The 25418-nt window shown below is 39.8% G+C and overlaps 2 protein-coding genes across 2 annotated transcripts; one reads left to right on the top strand and one right to left on the bottom strand.

Moving 5' to 3' along the window:
- The first annotated feature begins 530 nt into the window (after positions 1-530).
- PRPF38B (pre-mRNA processing factor 38B) lies at positions 531-9747 on the top strand. The gene is made up of 6 exons (XM_058030156.1): positions 531-855; positions 4111-4179; positions 4473-4624; positions 4708-4768; positions 7208-7431; positions 7684-9747. The coding sequence occupies exons 1-6, from the start codon at positions 577-579 to the stop codon at positions 8537-8539; spliced, it is 1641 nt and encodes a 546-aa protein (XP_057886139.1). The 5' UTR covers positions 531-576; the 3' UTR covers positions 8540-9747.
- Positions 9748-13888: 4141 nt separating this feature from the next.
- Positions 13889-24362, bottom strand: FNDC7 (fibronectin type III domain containing 7). Its single transcript, XM_058030395.1, has 12 exons — positions 24300-24362; positions 23849-23867; positions 21892-22146; positions 20986-21246; positions 20207-20464; positions 18686-18940; positions 17726-17983; positions 17058-17312; positions 15926-16180; positions 15126-15386; positions 14520-14549; positions 13889-13997 (listed from the first exon to the last, which is right to left on the bottom strand). Exons 1-12 carry the CDS (start codon positions 24360-24362, stop codon positions 13960-13962), a joined length of 2208 nt encoding a protein of 735 aa, XP_057886378.1. The 3' UTR covers positions 13889-13959.
- Positions 24363-25418: the final 1056 nt, after the last annotated feature.

Here is a 25418-nt window from a genome sequence, read left to right as displayed (position 1 = left end):
TTCAGTGTGGATTGGGCTTGAAGCAGCCTGGTCTAATAGAAGGCGTCCCTGCCCATGGCAGGGATTGGAACCAGACAGACGGTCCTCAAGGTCCCCTTCCAACCCAAGTAATTCTGTGACTTCTTTGCTTCTCTGCTGCTGTGGAGGCAGAAGCGGCCAGCGCCAGCTGTGCCGTGGCCTCATTACCACCGACAAGGGACCGAAGGGACCACTTTTCAACTTTGTAAATTCCGGGGCTTAATCCACAGAACTCCGTGTGACGGTGTCAGCAGCTGCCCCCCGCCGGGTCACGGAGTCCCCTCGCTTTCCCTGGCAATGATGTCCCGCCCGTCGGGTCCCCGCGCTGCCGCCAGGCCAGGCGAGGCGAGGGCGGAAACGGCCGCGCTGTGGGCGGGCGGGGCCGCGCGAAGGCTCCGCGGCTCCCCCGCCCTTTCCCCGCCGCGCCCCGCGGGTCGGTGACGCGGCCCCGGAAGGCGCCGCCGTCACTTCCCCAGCCGCCATCTTGTCGGGGCTGAGGCAGCGCCCGCCGGCCCCGCTCCGTGTGCGCGGCCCGCCTGCCCCGAGCGCCGACCCGCCATGGCCAACAACAGCCCCGCGGTGGCGAACTGCCAGGGGCAGCAGGTGGCCCAGCACCCGCCCGGCGCCGTCCCGCCCGTGCAGCAGCCTCTGCAGAGCGGGGGCCCCAAGCCGGCGGCCTCGGGCAAGCAGGGCAACGTGCTACCGCTGTGGGGCAACGAAAAGACCATGAACCTGAACCCTATGATCCTCACCAACATCCTGTCGTCGCCCTACTTCAAGGTGCAGCTCTACGAGCTCAAGACCTACCACGAAGTGGTGGACGAGATCTATTTCAAGGTGAGCCCGCGGGCCGCGCTGGCGCCGGGCCCAGTTTGGCTGCGGCCCGCGCCTTTTCGCCCCTTATCTTGCGGTGAGGGATGGGAGTAAGTATCGGTTCTGTTGCTGAGCTGGGGGAATCCGAGGCTCTGCCTTCTCTGCCTCACCAAAGAGGCGTGTTCCGCGTCGGATTTGGAATTGCCGAGCTGTAAATGGGTTTCGGAGAGGGCAGCCGGGGCGGTGGGGGCGAAATGGCCGTCTGAGGGCTGCGCCTTCAGCCGGAGCGGGCGGCAGGGCGCGGATCGGTGCCGCCGCCGAGCCCGGCCCTCCCGCCGCGCGGGGCCGCCTGCGCGCCCCGTGCCCACCCGGGAGCCATGGCGGTCACTCACCCTGGGTGTCTGCGTGTGGCCTTCATCCTCAGCTCCAGGTTAGGATTGCCTCCTCTGTAACTCAGTTTACAACTTAACGAGTTCCTTTTAGTGCTTCTCTTGCCGTTAGGTGAGATGTGCTGGGGAGATGAATGGTCTGTATCAGGGCACCCATGTCTCGGTTCTTGTTTTGTTAGCAGGATTGAATCAGTTTTGCACCGAGGCTTCCATCAAGCCACTCTCCCAGGTAGAGGTATGCATAATTAATGCTAATCAACGCAGCAACTTTCTTTGTTCTGATAATGAGACCAAAATTTAGATAATTCAAGGTTAGATAATTCATTTAGTCGCCTGTGTTTTGGTTGTTACTGGCGTATTTTTTCAGGTGAATTCATTTTGCTTGATAATGTTACTGTGTCACCTGGTGGGTTTCAGTATATTTGAAATTAATAAAATAAAAAGCAAAGGTAGCCTTTTTGTCTCATTTATCCAAGCCAAATCAAGTTACTTCAGGCACCAGAATTGGGAAAACTAATTCCACTACAGTATTTTGAGATTTTTGGCAGTTTGCACTTACTTATGCTACTGTTTTTTCATGTAAAGATAGCTTTTCTCTGCCTGTGCTCTGTCATTTGGAGCTGATTATTTATTTCTCCTAATACATAGTGTAACATATATAGTCGGCAGTATCTCTCCAGTTAATTTACTGCGTTTCATGTGTGAGAGACTCATGACTATCTAAATGGAAAGCAGCAGAGTTTACTTACGCAATTGATTTTTAGAGCTGAAAAAGTTATGAAAGAAATGTATTTTCAGAAACATTGAGAGCTGTCTCTATTTTTAAAGTGAGCCCCTTCAGGTGCGCTAAAAAGTATTTGGTGCAATTTGTCATATTTGTGCTGGTAGAGCTCAGCAGCAGTAGGTCGGATAGTTCATTTGCTTGACCCACAGTTTCAGTTTTATCTTAAATTTGGGAAGAATTTTCACAAGCCATTAAAAACCTGCATGTTGATCTGATTTATTTACTGAACTTGACAGTTAGTGACTCAAAACTGCATGCTAAATAAAGAGAAAACTCAGCCCCTTACTCACTCATGAGTAATGGCTGTGAGGGAGAAGATAACCTGATGGTTCAGCTGCTTCATCGATATTAATAAGATCTGAATTCTCTTCATGTTTTAAGATTCCTGAATAATTGCTGTGGGGGTTTTTTTTGTTAGTTGTTTTTTTGTTTTGGTTTGTTTTTTTTTAATGAGTTGTTGGGTTGGGTTTTTTTTAATGACCTGTCATAGCAGCTGTATCTTCAAGTGTATTTGTCTGTCTAAGAATCAAGTGGCTCTTCTAGAAAATACTAGAATGCTGGGTGCTGGATTATGAGGAAGGGTGATAGTAAGTCAGACAGGCAGCTGGTGATAAGCACCATCTTTGGAGATATGGATTGTGTCCAGATGTTTGAATTAATTCGTTTGTAATTCTGGGCTCCTGTTTCAGTTCTGTATCTACGAAGTGCAGGACTTCCTTTTTCTTTATCCCTGACCTTAACACCATGTGCATGTCCTCAGCTTCATTTCATCTGTGTACTTCCAACAAGTTAAGCATGCAAAGCAGTCTTAGTGGGATCAAAACTTTAATTACTTCTTTTTGAAATGAATATTGTTTTCAGGGTATTGTTGTTTGTTTTAATTGATACCTGTCAAAACCAGCATGTTTACATTGACTGTAATTAAAGTTGAAGACTAGGTTTGTGATAATGTTATACTCAATCCTTTGACTAAAAAATACTTTTCATTTCCTGTGAGAGGCAATACTGTATAACCAGAGGGATATGTAGGATTATTTGTGTAGTATTTATGAACTTCTCATGCTAACAGTACAGGAAGTCGTAGTGAATTTTGAATTCTACAGTGTTGGCATCTCTCATATTTCCTGTTTGGTAAAGACAGCAACTGTAAAACCCAAAACAAACAGTTCAGCAACTTCTACTGTTAGTGTGTCTGATGTCACGTGACTGTGTACAGAATTGGTTTTATTTCATGTTTTGTTAACGAATCTTAATTTGTGAAGTACCATACAGCATGAACTCTTATTCCCAGTCCACTGTAGCACCGTTGTACCATTTTTGTCTTTTACATATATTTTAAGTTGATGTGTTTAGAAAATATACTTGTTCATTGAGCCAGGTATTGCTTCTCTGAATTTCAGAATATCAACAATAGCATAGGCAACTATGTCGTTCTGAGCTTGTTTATGACTCTTATTGTCAAGTTTTATGAATGGTGTTGATTAACTTTGTTTGTGCACTCATCCCTAAGTGTATCTCAAAAGATTTGTCTTCAACAAATTTTACATCCCTGCAGTCTAAGAGAAAAAACTTTGACTTTATGTTAAAATACTACCCTTAATAAACGTATTTCTTTTGTCCTATTAGTAAGAGATAAAATAAATCTCTAGTTAAGTTTACTTCAAAAATGAGACTTAGGAATGTGAGACTGTATGTTTTGACTTTTGTAGCTGTCATCAGCAGTTATCACTTAACTTGTAAGGAGATGGTTTAAATAAAGGCAGTTGTCCAGTCACCCAAGGAAATAGTGATGATAGGGTTTAGTCATAAAGTATTTGAAAGAACGTGGAGTATAGAATAAGCATGGATGTTTTCTTTGGGGTTATGGGATTTGTTTAAATTTCATTCACGATTTTGGCTGTAATTTCTTAATGTGGTAATTAAAATAGCCAAGTGCTTTGCTTTAATGACAAAGCAGACTTCATCTTGAAATTGCTAGAAGACAGTTTTTTAAGATTGGTTTAGGATATCCATTGTTAAATCAGGCTTGTATGGTCACCTAAACATTATGAAGGTTGTAATTGTAATTTTCTTTCTTTCCTCCTGTCCCCCACCTCACCCTTTCAGGTAACACATGTTGAACCATGGGAAAAGGGCAGCAGAAAAACAGCAGGCCAGACAGGGATGTGTGGAGGGGTAAGTAGAAGTACGTGCCTTCTTAAATATTTCTGTCTGGTAAATAACGTTTCAAAGCATAGATAAAATGTGCTTGTATGTTGGCTCAGTCTCTGATATAAAATACTTATTACAAAGAGTAGATACATTCTTCTCACTTCCAAAGCTATGGATGTCAGTAGTGTTACTTTTTCCCCATAGCTTTGTTTGTAGATTTAGATTTTATGCTGTGTTAGTTCTCATATTCTTTTGTAGGTTTGGGATAATGTCTTTGTGACTTCCTGCATCCTCACCTAACTTTCTGCTTTTGAAAGGTGCGTGGTGTTGGCACTGGAGGAATTGTGTCTACTGCTTTTTGTCTGCTCTACAAGTTATTTACACTGAAGCTCACTCGTAAACAAGTGATGGGCCTTATCACTCATACGGACTCCCCGTATATTAGGGCTCTTGGATTTATGTATATTAGGTAAGTATCAATATCATCAACTAATGACTGATCCAGTATGCAGAAAGCTGTATTAAAATTTTATATTGTTTTTGTGCTTAAAGGTACACACAGCCTCCTACAGATCTATGGGACTGGTTTGAATCCTTTCTTGATGATGAAGAGGTATGTCGGCGAGGGTAATAATTTATTTTCTTTTGTTTCTTTTCATGTTACTACTTTAGGCTTAAACATTGCTCGACAGGGTTTTCTGTAGTTTGAATGTTACAGTGTTAAGTTCTTGTAATATTAACAATATGTATGTTAATTGGTGCAGGAAACAGGTTTGAGCTGAGACCTGGGTAATTTCTCTTAGATTTTGAAGATCTAACAGATTTTTTCATTGGGTAAGATGTTACTGTGTCACATTTGCAAAACCATGTGGAACAGGTGTACTGAATCAGAATGCAGACAGCAGGCTGTGTGAATGTGTCTTCTGTGTTTTTTAAAATCAGTTACTTTTAGGTAAGGTGTAGTAAGTCATGCAAGTGCTAAATTTGTATTATCACTTTATTACTGGGATAGGGGAATTGATGGTTACATAAAAGAGTGGGAACGGTAGAAACCAACATTCACCTTCGAAAATTCTGCCAGAAATCTCAGTGGTTATTATTCATGTCCTAGAAGAGCTAAACCCAGGATTTCTTCAGAGAAGAAGCAAAAAGCCTGATTATTGCATAAGGTGGCTTTATCTCTGGAATCTTAATGTCTTTGTTATTGGGGCAGATAAAGGGATGAGTTGCTAACTGAAGAAATTCAGTAAAGAAGATTGCATTATTATTCAGTCAGATAGGAGAATACCTTTGGTATCCGAGTCCTGATTTACTGTTTGGAGAAACAGTAGGGAGCTGGTGGGTAAGGTTTCTTGGGCTATGAAGTTGAGTACACAGTCTGCTGCATACTGCTGCAATTAAGATTTATTGAGCAGGTTTGAAATTACATTCTAAATTTAAGACTAGAACAGGAAGGATCACTTGCCATCTTCATTTATTTTAAACATTTAAAAATTTCATGCTAAGTATCAAAAACATTGAGCAAAGGAAACAACTGGTGATTTCAGGTAAACCCATGCTATAGTCAATTGTTAACAAAAATGAAACAAATTGGACTTGAATCAATGTAATGTCCTTCTCCCCCAGCTGGGATTAGCTAATAAGAATTCCTCTCCACAACGTTGGACTGTAATTTATGAGAAGCATTGGGGTGGCTTCATTCTCAGGGTCACAAAAAGTCAATTTCAAGGACAGTAAAGCAGTCACAAATACAATGCATTGTGCAGGTCTTAACTGGTCCATTATTCAAAGCATTATTTTTTAGTTTATACATTTCAGTTCTTGCTGATGCTGGGTATCAAGATGTGTTTATTTCTTGTTGCTTAAAATCTCCTACTATGCTTTTGGAATTAGTGTTTCTTTCCCAGCTGCTATCAGTAGCTTTCTGTTATGTAGAAAACCTGCTTGGGGCTGCTTAAGTTTCTTACCAGTCCTGGTCAAACTCAGTAGGATGAAGCAAATTTTCATATATGGAATTATTTAAACCTACAGGATTTTTTTTCCCCTCCAGTTCTTAAAATCTGGAAGCAGTTCATCTTTTGTCATGCTGCTGTGAAAATCTTCCCAGGACACAGTTACTTTTCAGAATGCTTCTTATGTTTATTTTGTTTAACTGTACGTACTCTCCAGGTGCTACGTTTAACTCCTCTTTTTCTTCTTTAGATCTCTGCAGCGATTATATTTGGAAAAACTGTATATCTGAACACTTAAATGTGTGTGAGTGCAAGCAGTTTTACGTTCAGATTTTCTCTTCCTGTTTAGATAACAAATCTCACTTTCCTTGTGTGCTTGCACTATAGGTTTGGGACTGACAATAGCTGACTAACATGTCCTGAGCTGTGAGAGGGCATAGCAAGAAGGCCTTCATGCGGTAATGACCCTTTTCAGAGACAATGGTCATCATGGATTATGCGTTTCCAATTATTTGTTCATTTATTTATTTTTTTACATATTTCTAAATTAGAAACCTCACTGCTTCATGGCAGTTGGTTTGCTATTGCTTCCAATTCTGTTAGGATGCCATTTTGTACTAGAGGTCTTTCTATGATCATTTTTAGATAGGCAATGATGTAGTTCATAAATGATTTAGGCCACAGGGTTGGGTATGATGGTACACAGTTGTATATCCACAAAATGGAGTATTAAATGTAGTTTCAGAGGACTTCTCAACTTTGTGGCATTAAAATACAATGCAAAATCATACCATATAACCAGACTGTGTAAGGGGATTTTGTGTTAATCTCTTCATCAACAGTCCCTTACCATCCAGATGGCTGCAGGATTAGTATGTGCCTGCATGCATATATATTAAGTCCCATTCCCTATCTGTAACATTCTGCCAAATCCAAAGGGTGCAGAGTTTGAATTTCTCTAAGGAAATGTATTAGAATATGAGACAAGTAAACTTTCATAATCATGAGACTTCAGTAGGACAGTAATGTAGCAGCATATTTTTTTTAATCAGTAAAGAATATTTTTGACCATCAGGATATTTTTTGCTTGTATTTTGCAGGACCTGGATGTGAAGGCAGGTGGGGGTTGCGTTATGACCATAGGGGAGATGCTTCGTTCCTTCCTCACTAAGCTTGAATGGTTTTCCACGTTGTTTCCAAGAATTCCTGTGCCAGTCCAGAAAGCCATTGACCAGCAAATCAAAAGCAGACCTAGAAAAATCAAGAAAGATGGCAAGGAGGGGATGGAGGAAATAGACCGGCATGCAGAACGTAGACGTTCAAGGTCACATAAACATTATTTTAAAAATTAATGTTAAAAGTTCAATATCGAACTACTTATTACCAGCAACGTGTTGTCTTTTCACTGAAATAGGTTTTAAGGCAACAGTTTATGGATGCTAGTGGACTAAAATAATCAGATGATATTTTCTATTTAAGATTAAATACAAACTCTGTCTGTAAAGTATAAATTGGAAAGAGGATTTCTTAACTATTGAAGGAGGTGTTTCATGTAGAATGTCTTCTATTTTAAAAGGTCTCCAAGACCAAGATCCATCAGTCCCAGGAGGTCTCCCAGAAGATCCAGAAGCAGAAGTCACCATCGGGAAGGCCATGGATCATCTAGTTTTGATAGAGAACTAGAAAGAGAACGAGAACGGCAGAGATTAGAACGTGAAGCAAAGGAGAGAGAAAAGGAAAGGCGGAGATCCCGAAGTACTGATCGCTCACTGGAACGGAGGCGAAGCAGAAGCAGGGACAGATACAGAAGCCGGAGTCGAAGTCGTGACAGGAAAGGAGATAGAAGAGACAGGGACAGGGAGAGAGAGAAAGAAAATGAACGGAGTCGGAAAAAAGAGAGAGATTATGATAAGGAAAGAGGTAGTGAGAGGGAAAAAGATCGATCTAGAGAAAGGTCAAAAGAAAGGAAAAGTAAGGGTGACACAGAGGAGAGGAGACACAAGGATGACAAAGATGAGAAGAAACACCGTGATGACAAGAGGGATTCCAAAAAAGAGAGAAAGCATAGTAGAAGTCGAAGCCGGGAAAGAAAGCATAGGAGTAGGAGCCGGAGCAGGAACACAGGTAAGCGCAGCAGAAGCAGGAGCAAAGAAAAATCAAGTAAACATAAAAATGAAAATAAGGAGAAGTCAAATAAAAGAAGTAGAAGCAGAAGCAGAGGAAGAACAGATAGTGTTGAGAAGTCCAGAAAACGAGATCAGAGTCCCAGCAAAGAAAAATCTAGGAAGCGTAGCAGAAGCAAAGAACGTTCCCACAAACATGATCACAGTGATAGCAAGGACCATTCTGACAAACATGATCGTCGAAGGAGCCAAAGTACAGAACGAGAAAGCCAAGAAAAGCAACAGAAAAACAAAGATGAGACTGTGTGAATTCTTTCAAAAGTGGATCACATTGAATCCTATAAATGTTTGATTAAATCCTGCTTATTTTTTCTTAAAGTTGAGATTGTGCAGTAGTTGATGAGCACTCTTCTCCAACCTCCCTCTAGGCTGCAGATTGTCATTTCCTATTTTCGGTAGGGAAGTGCCTTTGTAAACCCATTCAATGCATTGACGGTTTCAAACCATTTGTTTAGTTTAATTTGTAATGCCGAGATTGTTCTTGCATTTTTATTGTTCAGATGTTTCTGAAATGTACAGTCTGTACATATGTCCTGAAAATGTTTTAATTCCTTTGGCATGGTTGCCATGTTGGTTAAATTTGTATGAGGCAATAAACTGCCACTAATTATACTTTCCTTTTGTAGACGTGGAATTATGGTTTGTATCCTGAAGTTAGCATGGCTGTGCTTTCCATAATAGTATGGCTTTTAGGGATGGATCTGGAATGTGTATTATAGCTGAGATATTTATGTGCGTACAATGTACATTGAGGGCTGCAGATTTAGAACTAACATTTATGCCCACTGTATCTGCTGTTTTGTCCAAAGCTTTTAAAATGTATTATGTTGATCACCAGTGGTGTTAAATTGAGTGGACTTTCAGAGATAGTGGTTTTGATGCAAGGATTTAGATTACGTTGGGGCTTGTTTAGTTGTTCTGTAGAAAGGCTACCTCAAGCGGACACTGTAAAGGTTCACAGATGAGTACCGTAGCCATCTATGCATTTTATTTGTTTGAAGAAAATCCATGTAAGCTTCCTTTTTTTAAAAAAAACACAGTTTATCCATTTGTGGTCCTTTAATGTTTTTAAGCAGCTGCACTCTGTCATTTATGATAATCCTGGGCTAATAAAGGCATTTAAGATGGGAAGAGGGAGGTAGGAAGAAGAAAAATATCACAAAGGATTTCAGTTTCAAGCTTCCAAAGCATTTTATAAGTGTAAACATTTAAAGTAAGAATTAACTGATAGTGTCCTTTTTTAATTCATATTTTCTACAAATAGTAAAGATCACAGGTTGTGCTGAACATTTCATCTGGCAGATTTTTTTTAAACAGGTTGTTAGATGGAAAAACCAAAATGCATTATAGAAGAAGATCATATCATTAAAGTCCAAGTCTATTTCATAGATTATTCTGATGACTTGTGTACTCAGTGAGGAGAACCACCTGGAATAAACTCTCAATTAATTCCTTTGTATTGAGTGTCAGCTTTTCCCTGCACGTTCATGGCCAGTTAAAGAGTGCTTCAGTTCCTCCACGTTTTATTTTCAGATCAAGTGACACTTTGTATGAATGAGAGATTTTATTTAGTAAGTGACTTACAACAAAGATGTAGCAGACACAAGAAATGCTGCAGCCCCAAGAGAGGAAGAATATGAAGTGGGAATCAATCATGAAGTAACCCAAGGGTTAGAAATACAATATATGCGCCTTTTTTGCTTCTGTGTGGTGCAGGTCGTCGAGGCATATTTTGTTTTAAACATCCAGGGAAAACAGTGTTTTGACTTCCAACAGTATACTTTATTCCATAGTATTCCAAGAAGTAAACTTTTTTCTTCCTCCCTTCTCTTCCTGTTTTCTGAACTGTAATGGTCTTTATCACCATGTTCCTTAGTAATCAACATTTTTTAGGACTGGTGTTGTTAAGGTTGTCTGCTTGTATTTGTGTTACCTGATTTTAAGTCTGAACTTGAAACAAAACTTAGGCTTCAACAAATTCATTCCCTTGCAGTGTAAAACTAAAATACTGAGCTTTCATTTAAGATTGGAGAAGAAAAAAATGCCCTGTCTAGTAGATAACTAGAACTGTTTCTGCAGTCTGCCAAGAGATTGCATGGATTCTGTCCAGTGATGGCAACTTTAATTTATCTTGTTTGTGTCTAGAGGGCTTCTTGTGGCCTTGTTTTTAACCTTCAGTTTCTGAAACAAATATGTTGGGCAGAGAGGCTGCAGAACCAGTGTTTTGTCAGGGAAAATGGATTACTGATTTCCAGTTGTTCCTTCAGGGCTCTTCCTCTTCCAAGACTGTTGGGCAGTACAGTGGAAAAATGGTTTATTTGCAGGAAAAAATGCAGGTATTTGAGAGACAATCTTTGACCTGAACGTGGACAAGTACTGTCACACTAAAACAAAGATTTTGAATATTTTGCTACAGCGCGTGCAAAGACTGGCTCATCCCAGAATCTCTTTACAAGTGCAGTAATTTCAGGACTGCTTTTATTTTCCAATTTATAAGTAGTCCTTTCTAACCTCTGAATTTAATACAATTGATAGAGTTAGCAGTGTAATGCACAGCGCAATATTCACTGCCAACCAAGACCTGTGACAATTACTTGAATCAAGACACCTGTCTAAAGTTATCCTTAGGATTTACTGTCATACAGCTCTTCAGTTTGTATCCAGGGTTTCTTAATTCCTTTTTGTCTTTCTTTGATGCCATTGTTATTATTTCATGTTCCTTAAAAAGGAAAGCAGAAGGAGCTGCAGGGCTGTGAAAGCAGCACTGATGAGCAGGGGTGAGCTAGTGGAGGCACCAGTGCTGCCCACTCTGTGCAGTTGTTGCAGTGCAGTACAGGTGCACTGGCCATTCATCTCAGGGGCATTAGAAGAAAATTTCTGCCAGTTTTAGCTGGAGGAGCTGTGGTTGCAGAGCTGTTGTCTCTCAGTCTGTGCACTCTTCAGTTCTCAGGGTAAATGACCATGACCGAAGCACTATGAACCCCAAGTTTGCATAGTATGCCACGTGTCCCTAATAGCCTAGGATAGTTATCCTTGTGAAGCCTCATCTGGCTTGGGAATTTCCTGTGGCTCCAATGCTGAGTACTGGAATATAATATTAGTAGTCTCATACAGCATACAAGTTCCCCTCTTTAGGGGAACCTGAAGGAATTTGATGAATTCTGCTGGCTTTAGATGCTTGAACCCTTTGTCCCATTGTGCAGCGCATGTAGCTTTAAGTATGGATGACCACCAGCTATTAAGCAGGGTAAAGCAGCATTTAAGTGCCACTTTTGATGTTCTGCAATGAGGTTGTCATTGTATCTCTTTTACTCTTCACCAGCAATAGTTAGATGTGGTAGAACACTAAGTCTCAGTAAATCTGGGTTGAGTCTGAAATCAGCTGAAGGGTAGATTTTTGTGACTTCTTTCAGTGGATTGAAATCTAAGTTTGGAGCTATTATTCTGTGTCATATGAAACTTAAAACAGTGTATATTTTAAATAATATATACAAAATTTTTTGCAAGTGTTCATATTTGTGTAATTCCAACTAAATACATCTTTACTATTATGCATTGAATTTAAATTTTTTATTAAGTAAGCAATAATGAAGTCATCTATTATGAACCTAGGTGGTTTTAATCACCTCATTTGTTAGTGCATGTGATTTCACAAATACTGCTCTCAAAGCATCCATTTTAGCATATCCATATGCTGCCTACCTCCAAGCCTTCAACAGGAATTTTCTTGTTCTCTGGTCTTCTTTCAAGAGACAGTGGGGTTGGGTTGTTTGGGGTTTTTTGGTAAGATTTTTGTTGTTTGTTCAGTTGAGAATTTTATTGCTTGGGGTTTTTTTGCTTCATGAAGTCCAGAGCTTCATGTGAGTACAGAAACAGTATCTACAAAAATATGACATTTAGTTGTCCTTTCCTGTGATCTGAAGCCAGCATGACCCATAAAAGTGTGTTTACCTCAGTCTGGAGAGAACCTGCAACCAATCCTGACCAAATCAAATTTTTTAATCAGCTCAGTGAATTCCAATTGCTGTTTCACATATCAGCAGTGTTAACTATTAGACAATTGTTACTAGACAATGTCTAATGCCTGAAAAACACCTTGAGGTTACATACTGCCATAGTAGGAGGTGTATATGTGGCTCAGTTTCATTGTGTTGCTTTTCCTCCCTGTTTTGCTAAATATATATCTCCTACACATTTTAGAGCTGAATCGATGTGTTTTTTCTTGAAATCATGACTCCAGCTTTTTGCTTTTTTTTTCCCAACAGACATACAAATAATACATTCTGATACAATTACACTTCAGTGACAAAAGAGAGAGGAGCTGATGAAAATAGCACTACAACGTTGTTTGTAGTAATTGTAGTAGTGTGTAATTGAGGTGTTAATTAATTCTCAGGGAAAATAAGAAAACATACCCCAACAGTTTAGAATGGCTTTAAGTACATTAGAGTTAGTATTAGAGCATGGAATTATCCGAATTGCTCGGGTGAAAAGAAGTAGCTCAGGGCTTGAATTTGGTTCCAAAAGAAACCAATTGCTTTAGATCTTTAAAAACCCAGTTAAACACTTAACACTGTGGTGACAGTGTTTGGCAATGATGTCTGTAAAGAACAAATAGTGACATAGAACCCTCAAGAAAGAAGGCTATTTTTTTTTTTTTTTATTAAGTGAGAAAACCAACTTTCTATTAACTAATGCAGAGCAGTTTTAAATGTTTGATCGTGACTAAATGCAGATCATGTTTTAAGAAGCAGCATGCAATTCTTGGGCCATCTACTACAAGCAACTTACTGAAGCTGAGATTCCCTTGAGATTTTGCACAAGTGATCAGAAGCATTGGCTGAGATACTTAACATGTGTTCCCTGAAGAAAGAAAATTTCCAGAATGGATAGTGTCTGTTTTTATAAGCTGAAAATAGTGCTAGAAACCCTGTTGTCTTTGGATACCTTTGTACACATGAGCTTCCAAAAACTCTGTCAAATGACACGTGTTTGTAAAACCATTGACTTTAAACTTTGCTTTCAAAGTTGGCTGAAAAAGCAACCACTGTGGAGTATGATTATGGATTAGGTCTCAGATAGGGCTGGGTGTTCAGCTTTCTACTCCCAGTCCTCAAGCAGCTGTGAACGTTGCACTTAAGCACAGATGTGTCTTTCCAGCTTCAGGGGAAAAAGACTGAAAATAACATTTAGGGAGAATGGTGTTATGAACAATCTTAGCATCCAGGATAGCAGTAGGTGAACAGCAGCAAAAAGGAGATCAGCCTTAGGGGAAAAAGTCAGCAGTGATTTCTTGTCATTCCTCTGAGACAGGAGCAGAAAGTAGTCCAGAACAGCAGGAGAAAGTAAATGAGTGCTGAAGAATATTTTTATCTGTTTGGATTTAAGGGCTTTTCTGGGAAATTACAGCATAGTGAAGGCTTAATGAAGTGAAAGAAGGTTGTTACAAATGGAGGAGAGGACAAATCAGTAGTTTTAGTAGAAATAAATGACAAGACATTTCAGAGGTAAATATGATGGATTTTAACAAATCACTTGCGATATACAGGGCTGGTGATGCATTTCCCTCCAATCCCAAAGATTTAATCAGCAGGAAAAGTTGGATTCATACATTCTAATATGAATTGTGATTCTTATAACTTACCTCCTTATCTGAACCAGAATTTCATCTAGATGTGTTTTGCATTACTCTTTCCTCTATAAATAACTATAAAAGAATTTGGAAATTAAGACAATTCCAGTTAGGGAAAAGCAACTGTCTTGAGAAATTTTTATTTCAGTGGCTGCTTTTGAAGTTGTTTCTAGCAGTTTACATAGGCAAATAAAACATTATCCTGCAGAAACCCAGAAGAAATAAGGTAGAATAGATTGAGGTAAGCCACACTTTCTTTTTTTTGTTTACCTTTTTGAAAATAGAAAGCAGAAGTGCCACCTAGTTTCATTTGTAATGGAATATGGGAAGGCTATAAAAGATAATCCTGCCTTTTATTGTGTGCTGTCAAATTAGCATTAAGTGTTGTGACCATGCTTGATTATATACAGGCCACAATATAGGTAAAGTTTTGTTTGTTTTTTTTTTTTTAATTATACATTATAAAATGAGATAAACCTGTATAACACTACCAGAAACCTTGACTATCAAGTCTATATGTTATATACATCTTACATGAAGATGATGCAAAAATATTCTATAAAATTTATGAATTTTTAATGAATGTATTGCTCTTACCCATTCCAACAGAGCTTCCAGAACAGGTGACTGAAATGACATGAAACAGGGAAAGTGTTAGATGTCAGGTTGTAAGCTGCAAAATATTATTAGTCTACAGTATGTAGTCCATCTGTACTACTAGGCAATCCCATCAGATAGCAGTAGTTTTATAATGGATTAAATCCATGCCTTGGGAATAGCAAAGTAATTTCTTCCCCTTTAAAAAAAATTTTACTTTAAAAAATGTGATTAGGAGTGATTCATTGCAGTTATTGATTTGTTTCTTTATTTTAAAAATACATGAAACAAAATGCTCATTTATTTGCTTGTATATTCTAACCATTCCTAACCTCCCAACTGAACATTAAGTTTTCTATATTCACCAGGATATGGGTGATCCAGTTGGAGGCACCTGTGCAGATAAGTGTGCCCAGACCTAAATGCTGCTGTGAAATTCCCATTGCAGATATTGCAAGACTGCACTCATGAAGTTTACTCTGCAGTCAACACTAGAGCAGAAAGGTTTACTCCATGCCACCTTTACCTGCATAACTTTGGATTACATTGTAGCCATCTAGCATAAAAAAAAAAATAATAAAAAAAAAAATCAAATTTAAATTCTACCTGAATATATTTTCTTAGGACAGAATGTGAGCTTTGACCCCTTCTTGGTCACTGGAGCCACCAGCACAGTGTAGACATCCCCACAGGGTATCCTGGTGATATCACAGTGACTCAGACCCGAGCTGGGGGTACAGCTGAAGTTGCCCTTTGAGCCATGTAAATCAGCATTGTAGTTTATTGTTTCATCAGAAGCTCGCCAGAACACCCTGATGCCATTGTTGCTGAGTCTATAGAGCTTCACCCCAGAAGGGCAGCAAGCACCTAAGGAAGTACAAAACATTAATGAGCAAATTTTGTGAACTCACAATGTATTATAAATTTCTAGACTGCAGTTTAAATCAGATTACTATGATTACCAGCATTTCAAAGAGAAAGTTATTCTTTCACAAAGCCAAAATAATTCTTAAACTGAACTAGGAGAGAAGAGTTTTATTTAGTGTCATTTTATGGAGTGGGAATTCTGTCATTTTTTTACATGTTGGAATGTTGTTGCTCTCACCTGGCATAAGACCTACTTTGGAATGCCCAGAATCCTTTTGAGTTCTCTAAAATTTAATTATGCCACAGCATAATTTAAATTAAAAAATGTTTCTGGAGCAATATTATTAGAACTTTTTTATATGGCCAGCTGATGGCTGTTGAAAGAACAAGTCTTGATTATAGGCAAATAATCTGAAGTGCATTCATTTAAAGAGGGAACTGCAGGTGTATTAGCTGTGTGTTGAATTTCAGCTTTGCTATTTTTATGAGAGGAACACCACACAAAGGTTTCTTCCCAATTGCATTTACACTTGACGTACTGGAAGAATATCCCTGATAGGTGCAGCTGGATGTCAAACCCGTCTCACTGATGGCTTTCAGGGACACTGTATAGTTGGTGCCACATGTGATACATCCCAGGAGACAGTAGGTCTGAAGTGTGTGACATTTTGCCTGTCCTTTTGGAGACTCCAGTGTTGTTACATATGTCTGTGCACCCCTCCCAACAGACCAGCTGATGTTGGTTACTGACTGTGTCACTTGAGTTAGTATCAGGTCACTAGGGCAACAAGGAGCTGAAAGAGAACAAAAACAGAGAAGTTAATTCTGTTTTGTACCTGGAAAATGGAAGTTGTTTGGAGGGTTGCAGGTAGAATAGTACGTTATTAAGATTAAAGGAATTAAGAAGTGCATATTTTTCAGGCATGCTTAAAAATAGTTGACTCTGCTGGCAAGCCTCTAATACATAGAATGTTAATGTAAGATCAATTTGTCTCTAACTATGGGTTAGAACCCTGGAATTATTATAAAATGATTGTTCACCAAGATTCTAAAAGTTATTAATATTTTTCATCAGAATATCAGAGTACATCTGTAGTTTAATTAAGCAGGGTCTGTCTCTACCCCTCAAGTCATATATCTCATTCCAGCTCTGTCTCTGTTTAAAGTCTCTTCCTCTACAATGTAAAATGTCTGCAGCCAAACTGCATGTTAAAACTAGATCCTGGTGTATATTAATCTCTGCCTGGAGAGGTGGTAGAAAACAAAACCTGTTAAATTAATAGCAGGAATAGTGGGTAGGATGTTCTTTAATTTGTTCTTTACAACTGTTTATTTGTTGACATGGACATGACCTCATTGCCTCTCCTGGTAGTACTAAATGTCAAAATGCTGACAAGAATTATGCATTACATTAGTGGCATATGTTATTGCATTTTAGTTAGCTGTGCCAGAAGATAATTGGTTGCACTAAGGCCTCTCAGTCTGAGGCAACTGCCAAATGTCCCTTCCTTGTCACACACAAAGATACAGACAGGTTTACAAAAACAGCATCCAGCAATACATAGTACAATGTGCATATATTGTAAATAAAAAATAGCCAAAACCATAGAGTCATAGAACTATTTAATATTATGCTGCTAAGTATGTTGAACTATATAAAATTCCTCATACCTGTCTCTAAAGGGATACTGTAGCTTGGTAAGCTCTGTCCTGCTGCTGATCTTGCTATAGCACTTACAGAGAAAGCAGATCCACAGGGGAGATCCATTAGGGAACAGGAATTCCTGGTGCTTGTGCAATGCCAAAGTCCAGCCTCTCCTCTGGCAGTGACAACGTACATAGCTTCTTCATTGTTAGCTTGCCACTGCACACTGATTACAGATGGACCCTCCTTTGAGATATTTTTAATTTCAGGACTGCAGGGAGCTGAAATATTTAATATTAATAGTATTTAAACAGATTATTTATGCATACTACATAAGTTACATGTGAAAATTAAATCACTTCAGAAAAGCATATGATCTTTATATGCTTTACTCCTGGTGAGAATTTAGAAATTGTGACAGAACAGACAACGTAAGGATTTTGTGTATAAATTGTAATTCTGATTTTCAAAATACTGAAGCTATCAGAAGCTTTCAATACAAATTTGATATAAGTTCCCCCTCTTATAGTGTATTCTTACGGACTTTCAGTTTTGGAGTTGCTGTTTTTTAAAAAATTTTTATCAGTGAACTTAGTTAGACAGCAACTTAGCTCTCCAGTAACGTTTTTATGCACGAATCACTGAGCTGTATAATAACGATTAGCTCAGCTAGAGCAGCAGGAGCGATCGGTACCTGTTGGCACGCAGTGAGGCGCACACGCGGCGCTGCTGCCGCGGGCCTCGCTGAAGGAGCGCACGGTGATGTTGTAGGGGGTGCCGCACCGCAGCGCCGACAGCGTGCAGGCCGCGGCCGTGTCCCGGCACAGCAGCACGCCGCCGCCGCCCGCCGCCCGCGTCTCGTACAGGTCCGCGCCCCGCACGGGAGCCCAGGCCACCCGCACCGTGTCGCTTGACACGAACACGGCCCTGAAGTCACCTGGGCAACAAGGAGCTGCGGACAGAAAGGCAGACAGGGAAACCCGAATGGGAGTGGGGAAATGGTGCTAATAAAAACCTTGTTTCATTTATCTATGTGCTTCATGCCTTCTCCAAAGTTGACCGGTACTGTGCGAACAGCCCAATGAATCCAAGATTTACTTCTTAAATTAATTCAGTGCCACTCCTTCCAAATCGACAGAGGACATACTAGTGTTTAGGTCAGACACAGGAATTATACATATCTTTGGTTTAAAATTTTAAAGGTCTAGAGATTAAATAACAATGTTCTTTTCAATGTTAAACTTACTATTTTTTTCATTTTCCAAGTATGAAAACTCCCTCCAAGTATGAGGAAGTTGAAGACTTTGGTACACCCTTCCTGAGGTAAAACCAAAAAGAACCAAAAACCCAGACAGGACTAGAATTCAAATGTTATGCCAGGTCTGTGTGTTATTCATATGTCCTTGCCTGATGATTGTGAATTGTTAAACTGTTTTCAAATTTGTATGCATGTTGTTGCACTTGACTATGCAAGTTAAGTTTAATTGCAATGTGAACTGTTTCTTTTTCTCTGCCAACCTTTGTGTGTTATGCCCAAAACCTGAATAAAAATAGAACTTTAAGTCATTATTTTCCCATAAAAATGTCCAAACAGCTCAACCATAAATACAGTTAAAGGATCCAAATGAATTTGCAGGAATACATGGCTACTTACCAGTAGTGTAATTGAGTACATCACCTAAAGGACTCTGTCCTGCCTTGTTATATGCAAAGACACTGATGAAATAAGTGAAACCACAGTCTGACTGGAAATGGCACTGAGTATGTGATGTGTTGCAGTGCACTTCCAAGCCATCATCACTCTTCACAAAAACCACGTAATAATGACCCAAACTGACACTAGACCATGATACCAGCAAGAGCCCAGGTTCATCCTCCTCAATTGATATGTTTACTGGTGCACAAGGAACTGAAAAAGAAATGAAAACAAATTCTCAATACAATTTTTTTTTTCTTGAAGTTATACTCTTGGGGAATAAAGGAAAATCAGTGATATATTGAATCACACAGAATATAGAATTATTCTACTCAGCTTGAACAGTTGCTCTGTCTTGATCAAGAAAGCAGCAATTTAGCTGCCTTTACAGAGGTTGGTGCTTATATTTAGATGACAAGTGGATATGATTTTTACACAACAAAATAGATACTACCATCATGTTTTACAGAGACATTTGTTTAAGGAGCCCTCTGAACAAAAAGTGATGCCAGGCAATATTTCAAAAGAAACTGGCACAGTGTGTGCTCACAAATAGTAGGTTTGGATGATAATTGGAACACTAGCATGAATAGCAGTTGGCATCCAAAAGCCTCTATGTGTGGAAACCCTTTATACTTTTTATAAAATTTACTGGCTGTGGCTGAGTAGAACTGTCCTTTGCTTAGGTTTCCTTTCTGTTGGCATTCCAAAGTGCCACATTGAATTGCAAACTCCATGGCTTTTGTTTAAATAATATTTACTTTCTTTCTAGTTCAGTAAAGTGCAGCTTGCTGCTATTAGAATGAATATATGTGATCTAGCTGAAGCAGTGTTGGCTGAGATTACAGCCCACAGCTTCATAGCTGTCTGGCATAAGGCTCTCTCATCCTGTTAGATGCACCACAGAGTTGCTCCCATGATTGATCTCCTATCAAAAGCCAAAATGAGGCAGATTACATCAAATAACTAAGTACATAATGTTGTGCATTTCAAGTAGCATATAATATGAAGAAATTGTTTAGATTTTGATTACATGGGCAGTTCATCTAACAGGTCAGGAAACAACAATCTCTGACATGGCAGTGGTGCTGTAGCTGCACTGAGCAAGCTATTGTCCTGAATATGGTTGATGGTTTCTTCATTTAGTCTAGTGGTGTTACTTTGGCTAAATGTGCTTTTGTTGATCCCTTTCTAACTAAAACTTGATGTGACCCAGAACAGTTCTATGCTCAGAGGCAGTTCTTAATGTCATTTCCTCACAAAGTGGTTCCACCACTGCAAGTTTTTGTCATAGAAATATGAAAAATGCTTAGGCTCTTACCCCTGCAAGAGAGAAGTATATGACATAATTCATGAACAAAGGTCAGAAGCAGAACTATTTGAGAATCACCTGTGAATTGCAGTGGACTCATTTACATTTGAACTTAAAGAAATAGATGTTAAAATGCCATAAGCTACATAATAATCAGTGACACATACTCGTTTTTAAGCTCACTGCATCAGTAGGTTCACTGGATCCAGCATCATTGTGTGCTGTGACAGACACATCATATTCAGAGCTGCACTGCAGGGATGGCACCATGCAGGAGGCAGAAGATGTGTTACACCTCAGTTTCAGGAGTCCACTGGAGACTGTGACACTGTAAGTTAGAGCTCCTTCTGCTGGCATCCAGGAGACAACAGCTCTTAAAGCACCGCTATTGAAAGCTACTTTAACATCCACTGGTGCATTAGGACCTATGGTATATCAATTTGGAACACATAAATATAACTTAGATTATAGCCTACAGACACGATCTCTTTCTCAACTTGTGAACTAAATGCATTTTTTTTGAGTGCAAACTTTACCCTCATTTATGATAAAATTACATTTTAAAAAAGAAGTAGTTCTAGTTGACCATGGCTGAAACTCCCTGCTTATTTGAATATTTGCTTCTCTCAATTAGAAAAATCCTCCAAATCAGTCTGAGCTTGTGTAACCCTTATCCAGACCTGTCCTAAGTACAACTTCAGTTGTACTTTAGTGTACTTTAGTGACAGTAATTGCTATCTTTGCCTCAGTACTGTTCACTAAACATAGCCATGTCACCTGAGCTTTCATAAACTTTGAGATGGGGCAAAAATATAATCTGAAAATCTACTCAATGTATCTTTGAAAAACATAATACAATCACAAATACACACAAATACTTTCTGGTATATTGTTGCTGTGTTGTTCTTCGAATGCTGACTTGGTTTCAGAAAAGAAAATTTCTTACTTGTTCTTTGGTTATATGTGAAATCATCTCCAGGCATCCCATTGGCATTCCAGGCATAAGCCTTGACAGTATACAGAGTTCCTGGATCTAGATTTGTAAATATCAGGGAGGTGTTGGTGGTGTTCTGCCTCAGCACTCTGCCCAAGCCATCTGATCTCATGAGTGCCACAGAGAAGCCAGCTGCCATAGGCACAGCTTTCCAGCTCACTGCAATGGAGTCACAGCTCGGAGAACGAACAGACAGGACCGGAGCAGCCAGGACTGTTAAGAAAAAACAAAATTATGCTTTTGGTTTTTCAGTAGGACAGCTTGAAAAGGCCAAATTTAAAATGAATGTACAGAAAAAAACAACCACTAACCCTGAGAGACAAATTCAGCGACAAAAAAAACAGAAAAAATAAATTAATGCAAGATCAACAGAACAAATTTGGAAAGTGATTTGGTGCATCAATTATTGTATTACATGTTTTGTGAAATGAACAAAAGTTATACAGAAAGTGGGAAGGGCTGCATGTGTTGAAGAATGAAGATCACCAAGAAGATACTGCATTTCCTCTCCTCTAAGTTTCACATTGTCTTCCTATCTTATACTTTTGGTTGTTTCTTTATTTCTTCTATTCCTTCAAGTTATGCCTTTTGTTAAAGTAAAATACATATATTCATACAAATTCTAGTGAAACTCCCAGCTGAACTTTTAACTTACTGTACCATCATAAAGTAAACCATTAATTCAGACTTTTGTCCTGGTCATTAAATCAGATGGCTGAATTCTAGTCTTCAAAAACTGAAAGAAAAATGTGATCAGTACAATTTAAAAAAAATTATAATACTTCAGGACTGGTACATGCATAAATGCTTTATGTTATAATAACAGACAGAATTTGACATAAGATTTTGAAAGCTGACCTGTTTTTACTTTTCTGAAAGGTGAAGGCTGGCTTTTTCCTCCAGCACTGATAGATCTGACAGTGATTCGGTACAAGGTGGCAGGCTTCAGTCCCGTCACTGTGCCTGGAGAATTTTTCACTATAGCTTCAACAAAGGAATCTCCATCTTGTGCAGTCAGCATGTAATTAGTAGCCCCAGGTACTGCTCTCCATTCCACTGTGATACTGTTGCTAAGTTTGGAATAGGCTTGGTCAATAACAGGTGTATCTGGAGCTAAAATGGAAATAATGAGAGACGTACTGAAGTGGGAAAACACAGTCCTGTGGAATGTTTCACAAAGACAAAAATGTAGGAAAAATAGTCTACACTTTCTATGAATGATTAAAATTTGAGTTAAATGGATTTCAGTGAACATTAACAAAATACAGAGTCTTGTGATATTCTAGATCAAATTTCATCTTTCCATAAAAATACTCCAATACTCTGAAATCACTATTGCAAGACCATTATTTAACCTAGGTTTCACTGAGAGGGTCTCCTTTAGAGCAAATTAACTATATTACTAACTAAAGTGATATACAAAGCAATATATAAAAAGAAGATGTATATATTTATACAAAGCAGTCTGAAATAGGACACTGAACCATAGGCATTTCCATATTAAAGCAACATACAATAATCTAGTCTGGAAGGGATCACAGGAACTCACCTAACCCCCTGCTCAGAGGGGTTTTGAAAATATTTGATTTTGGCAAATCAAATATTGTAACAATGCTTTGGTGTTATGCTCTACCATTCAAAAAGAGCTCGTGTGTACTGCAGACACAAAACTAACTGCACCAGTGTATTTCTTAACCACAAGTAATTTATGTTCAGAAATCAGGATTTTCACACTAAAATAAGCATTTACAAAGCAATTAGACATGTTGCAAGGCTGCAAAACACTCACTAGAAGAGAAAAAAGATAAAATGAAGGTACATCCCAGATAAAATTAAGAAAAGAAATGTATAGGTATTTGGGGTGAAGTAGGTATTTGTGGCAAACTTGTTCATAGGAAGGCAGCTCATGGGGGATTTGGGAGACCTGAGCAAGTTTTATACACAGCTGCTCAGCTAAGTGCTAACATCTATATGCTGTTATTTTTTTTTTTTTTTTCTGTCCTGGACTGTGAGCAAGACTTAGACCTGGGTGAGGATTTCCTGCACAGAAATTTTTATGAATTGTTACGAAAGACAATATTATAGAACAAACTAAAAAAAATTACAGTGCAGTATTTTGCTCCACAATTGTGAAAGACCCATCTGCAAATGCTCCACAGGCATGGTCAGACAGAACATCTGGGACCATTTCTGCAAATGGGGCAAAAGAGGGTGTCTGACTGTAACTGATAAGAACGTGCTTGGGACTAAGAGCAGATGTTAATTGTTAGTTGAGTAGCTGTGTATTAAATTCCAAAACCTTGGAAATATTTGTCCATAGGAGATTGTGTTTCTTCTGGTGTGGTTTTTATTTTGGTTTTGTTTGTTTGGTTGGTTGGTTGGTTGGTTTGTTTTTTTGAGGGAGGGTGATGGAGTTTTCATATTTCTTTTGGGTTTTTTTTGTTTTTTTAATTATCAAAATATACAACAATTGGTTGTAAATATGGGACAGTGTGAATTCCATTTGTACCACAGCTATATAATGAACAGCAGAATTTGTTCATCAGAGTGTTCTCCCTGGTTTAAACTAGTATTAAGGCACAAGTCTGAATATTTGCATGAGAGTCCAACAGAATTGTGACTCTTAAAAATGAGATTTAAAATTTATAAAGACATCAATGTAATTTTATAAGCCTGAATCAAACATGAAAACATTTTTTGTTTGCAAAGTTGCTAGAACTTATAGAATATTTTATTAAAAAGCACAAATGGGTATTCTCTTCAGATCCATTCAAAAATAGGCAGGAAAAAACAAGTAACCATTTTGAGTATTTACCTGTGTTTGCTGAAAATACCTGAAAATGAAGATATAACAAAATTAGAAATACAGTGTGACATACTTTATTTGGAAAATTAAAAATCTAAGAATGTTAGTAACAATAACCCAAAATATTTTGTTTATTAACACATTTTACTGATATTATGTATTTGCTCAGATTCTTTAAGCATGGAAAGAGTACACAACCAATGAGATTTGGTACAGGTATGAAGATTGTACTGCTTCTGCATTTCCCCCTCTGAACCTGCCTATTAATCCTGTTTGCAGTTGTTGACACACTTTTAAAGTATTTTTCAATCGTATGCAAACAGTGCAACACTGTGATAGTATCAGAATACCAATGTGGAAGCGGATGTCTGATAGTGCTCCACCCTAACTTTTAGTTTACTTTCCCGAAGAATACAGCATCATCGCTCAAATGGCTTTACAGGAGGTAAGTCGCACTCACCATTTCCAGGCAGCCGAGAAGCACTCCAGTAAAGGCTAACGATTTACTTTTCGCACCGCGCATCTTGTCAGAGCTTGGTTCCAGCTTCGCACGGGGCGAGCGGAGGCCGATGCCAGCGCTGTTCCCCCGCGGCGCTGGCACTGCAGGCTGGCACTGCCCGGGCCAGAGGAGGCGGCGTTGGGCCGGCCGCTCCTCCCTGCGGGATCACAGCTGGACAGCGGCCACCAAACACGGTGACACCACCAAACCCGGTGACACCACCAAACCCGGTGACACCACCAAGCCCGGTGACACCACCAAACACGGTGACACGGGGCCACCACAGCATCGGCTTGTGGCCGCATGGCTGGTGGGCGTCTCTTCCCTCCTGTTACAGGGTGCAGATTCTGTATGGTTTATACAAGACTCACAAAATAATTAAGCTAAATGAAATTTGGTCTTCGGTTCATTGTCTATTGCATTTTTGCCCGCTCAGAAGGATCTTATTTTCAAAATGTCGGGAATGATGCCCTCATTGTACTCCCCTTTGAGTGGCACACCGCCATACAGACTGGAAAATAACTATTCTTCTTCATACCTGGCGCTGTGGAAACAATTTTTCCTCGCATTCCTTCGTATTTGTGGCCGGTGTTGGTTCCCCTTTGAGAACACAACTTTATATCTTCAAACTATAACTTCTGAGAGACGATTATAGGTGTCAACAGCCGCTATCGTTCTATGACTCGACAGTGTTTTCCTTGGTGGTTTACACTCTCGTCAGCGGGAACCTGGGGGCCGTTTCCGTGAGGGAGCCCCGGTTTGCCCCCGAGAGGACCCGGGACCAGGGCAGGTTTCGGGAGCCCCCCCGGCCAGGCGGTCTCCAGCTCCCTCTGCTCCCCGCAGCTCGCCAGGGCCGCCTCGGCGGTGGGAGCGGCTCCCGCCGTCCCGGGCTCACCTGAGCAGGAAGCTCCTTCCTCAGGGGCGAGCCCTCGTCACCGGGCACTTCCCCAGTGGGAATTTCGGACCCCGTGGTGGCCGGGGAAGAGAGCCCGGCTCCCGGCGGGGTGGGCCGGGCTCCTGAGGGGCTGACCCCGGCCGGCAGGAGCCGCCCCGCCCGGGATCGGGCTGCGCCCTCCGCCG

This window comes from Melospiza georgiana, chromosome 9 (assembly GCF_028018845.1).
Source record: "Melospiza georgiana isolate bMelGeo1 chromosome 9, bMelGeo1.pri, whole genome shotgun sequence".
NCBI lineage: Eukaryota > Metazoa > Chordata > Aves > Passeriformes > Passerellidae > Melospiza > Melospiza georgiana.
This window is presented reverse-complemented; position numbering and strand designations above follow the sequence as displayed.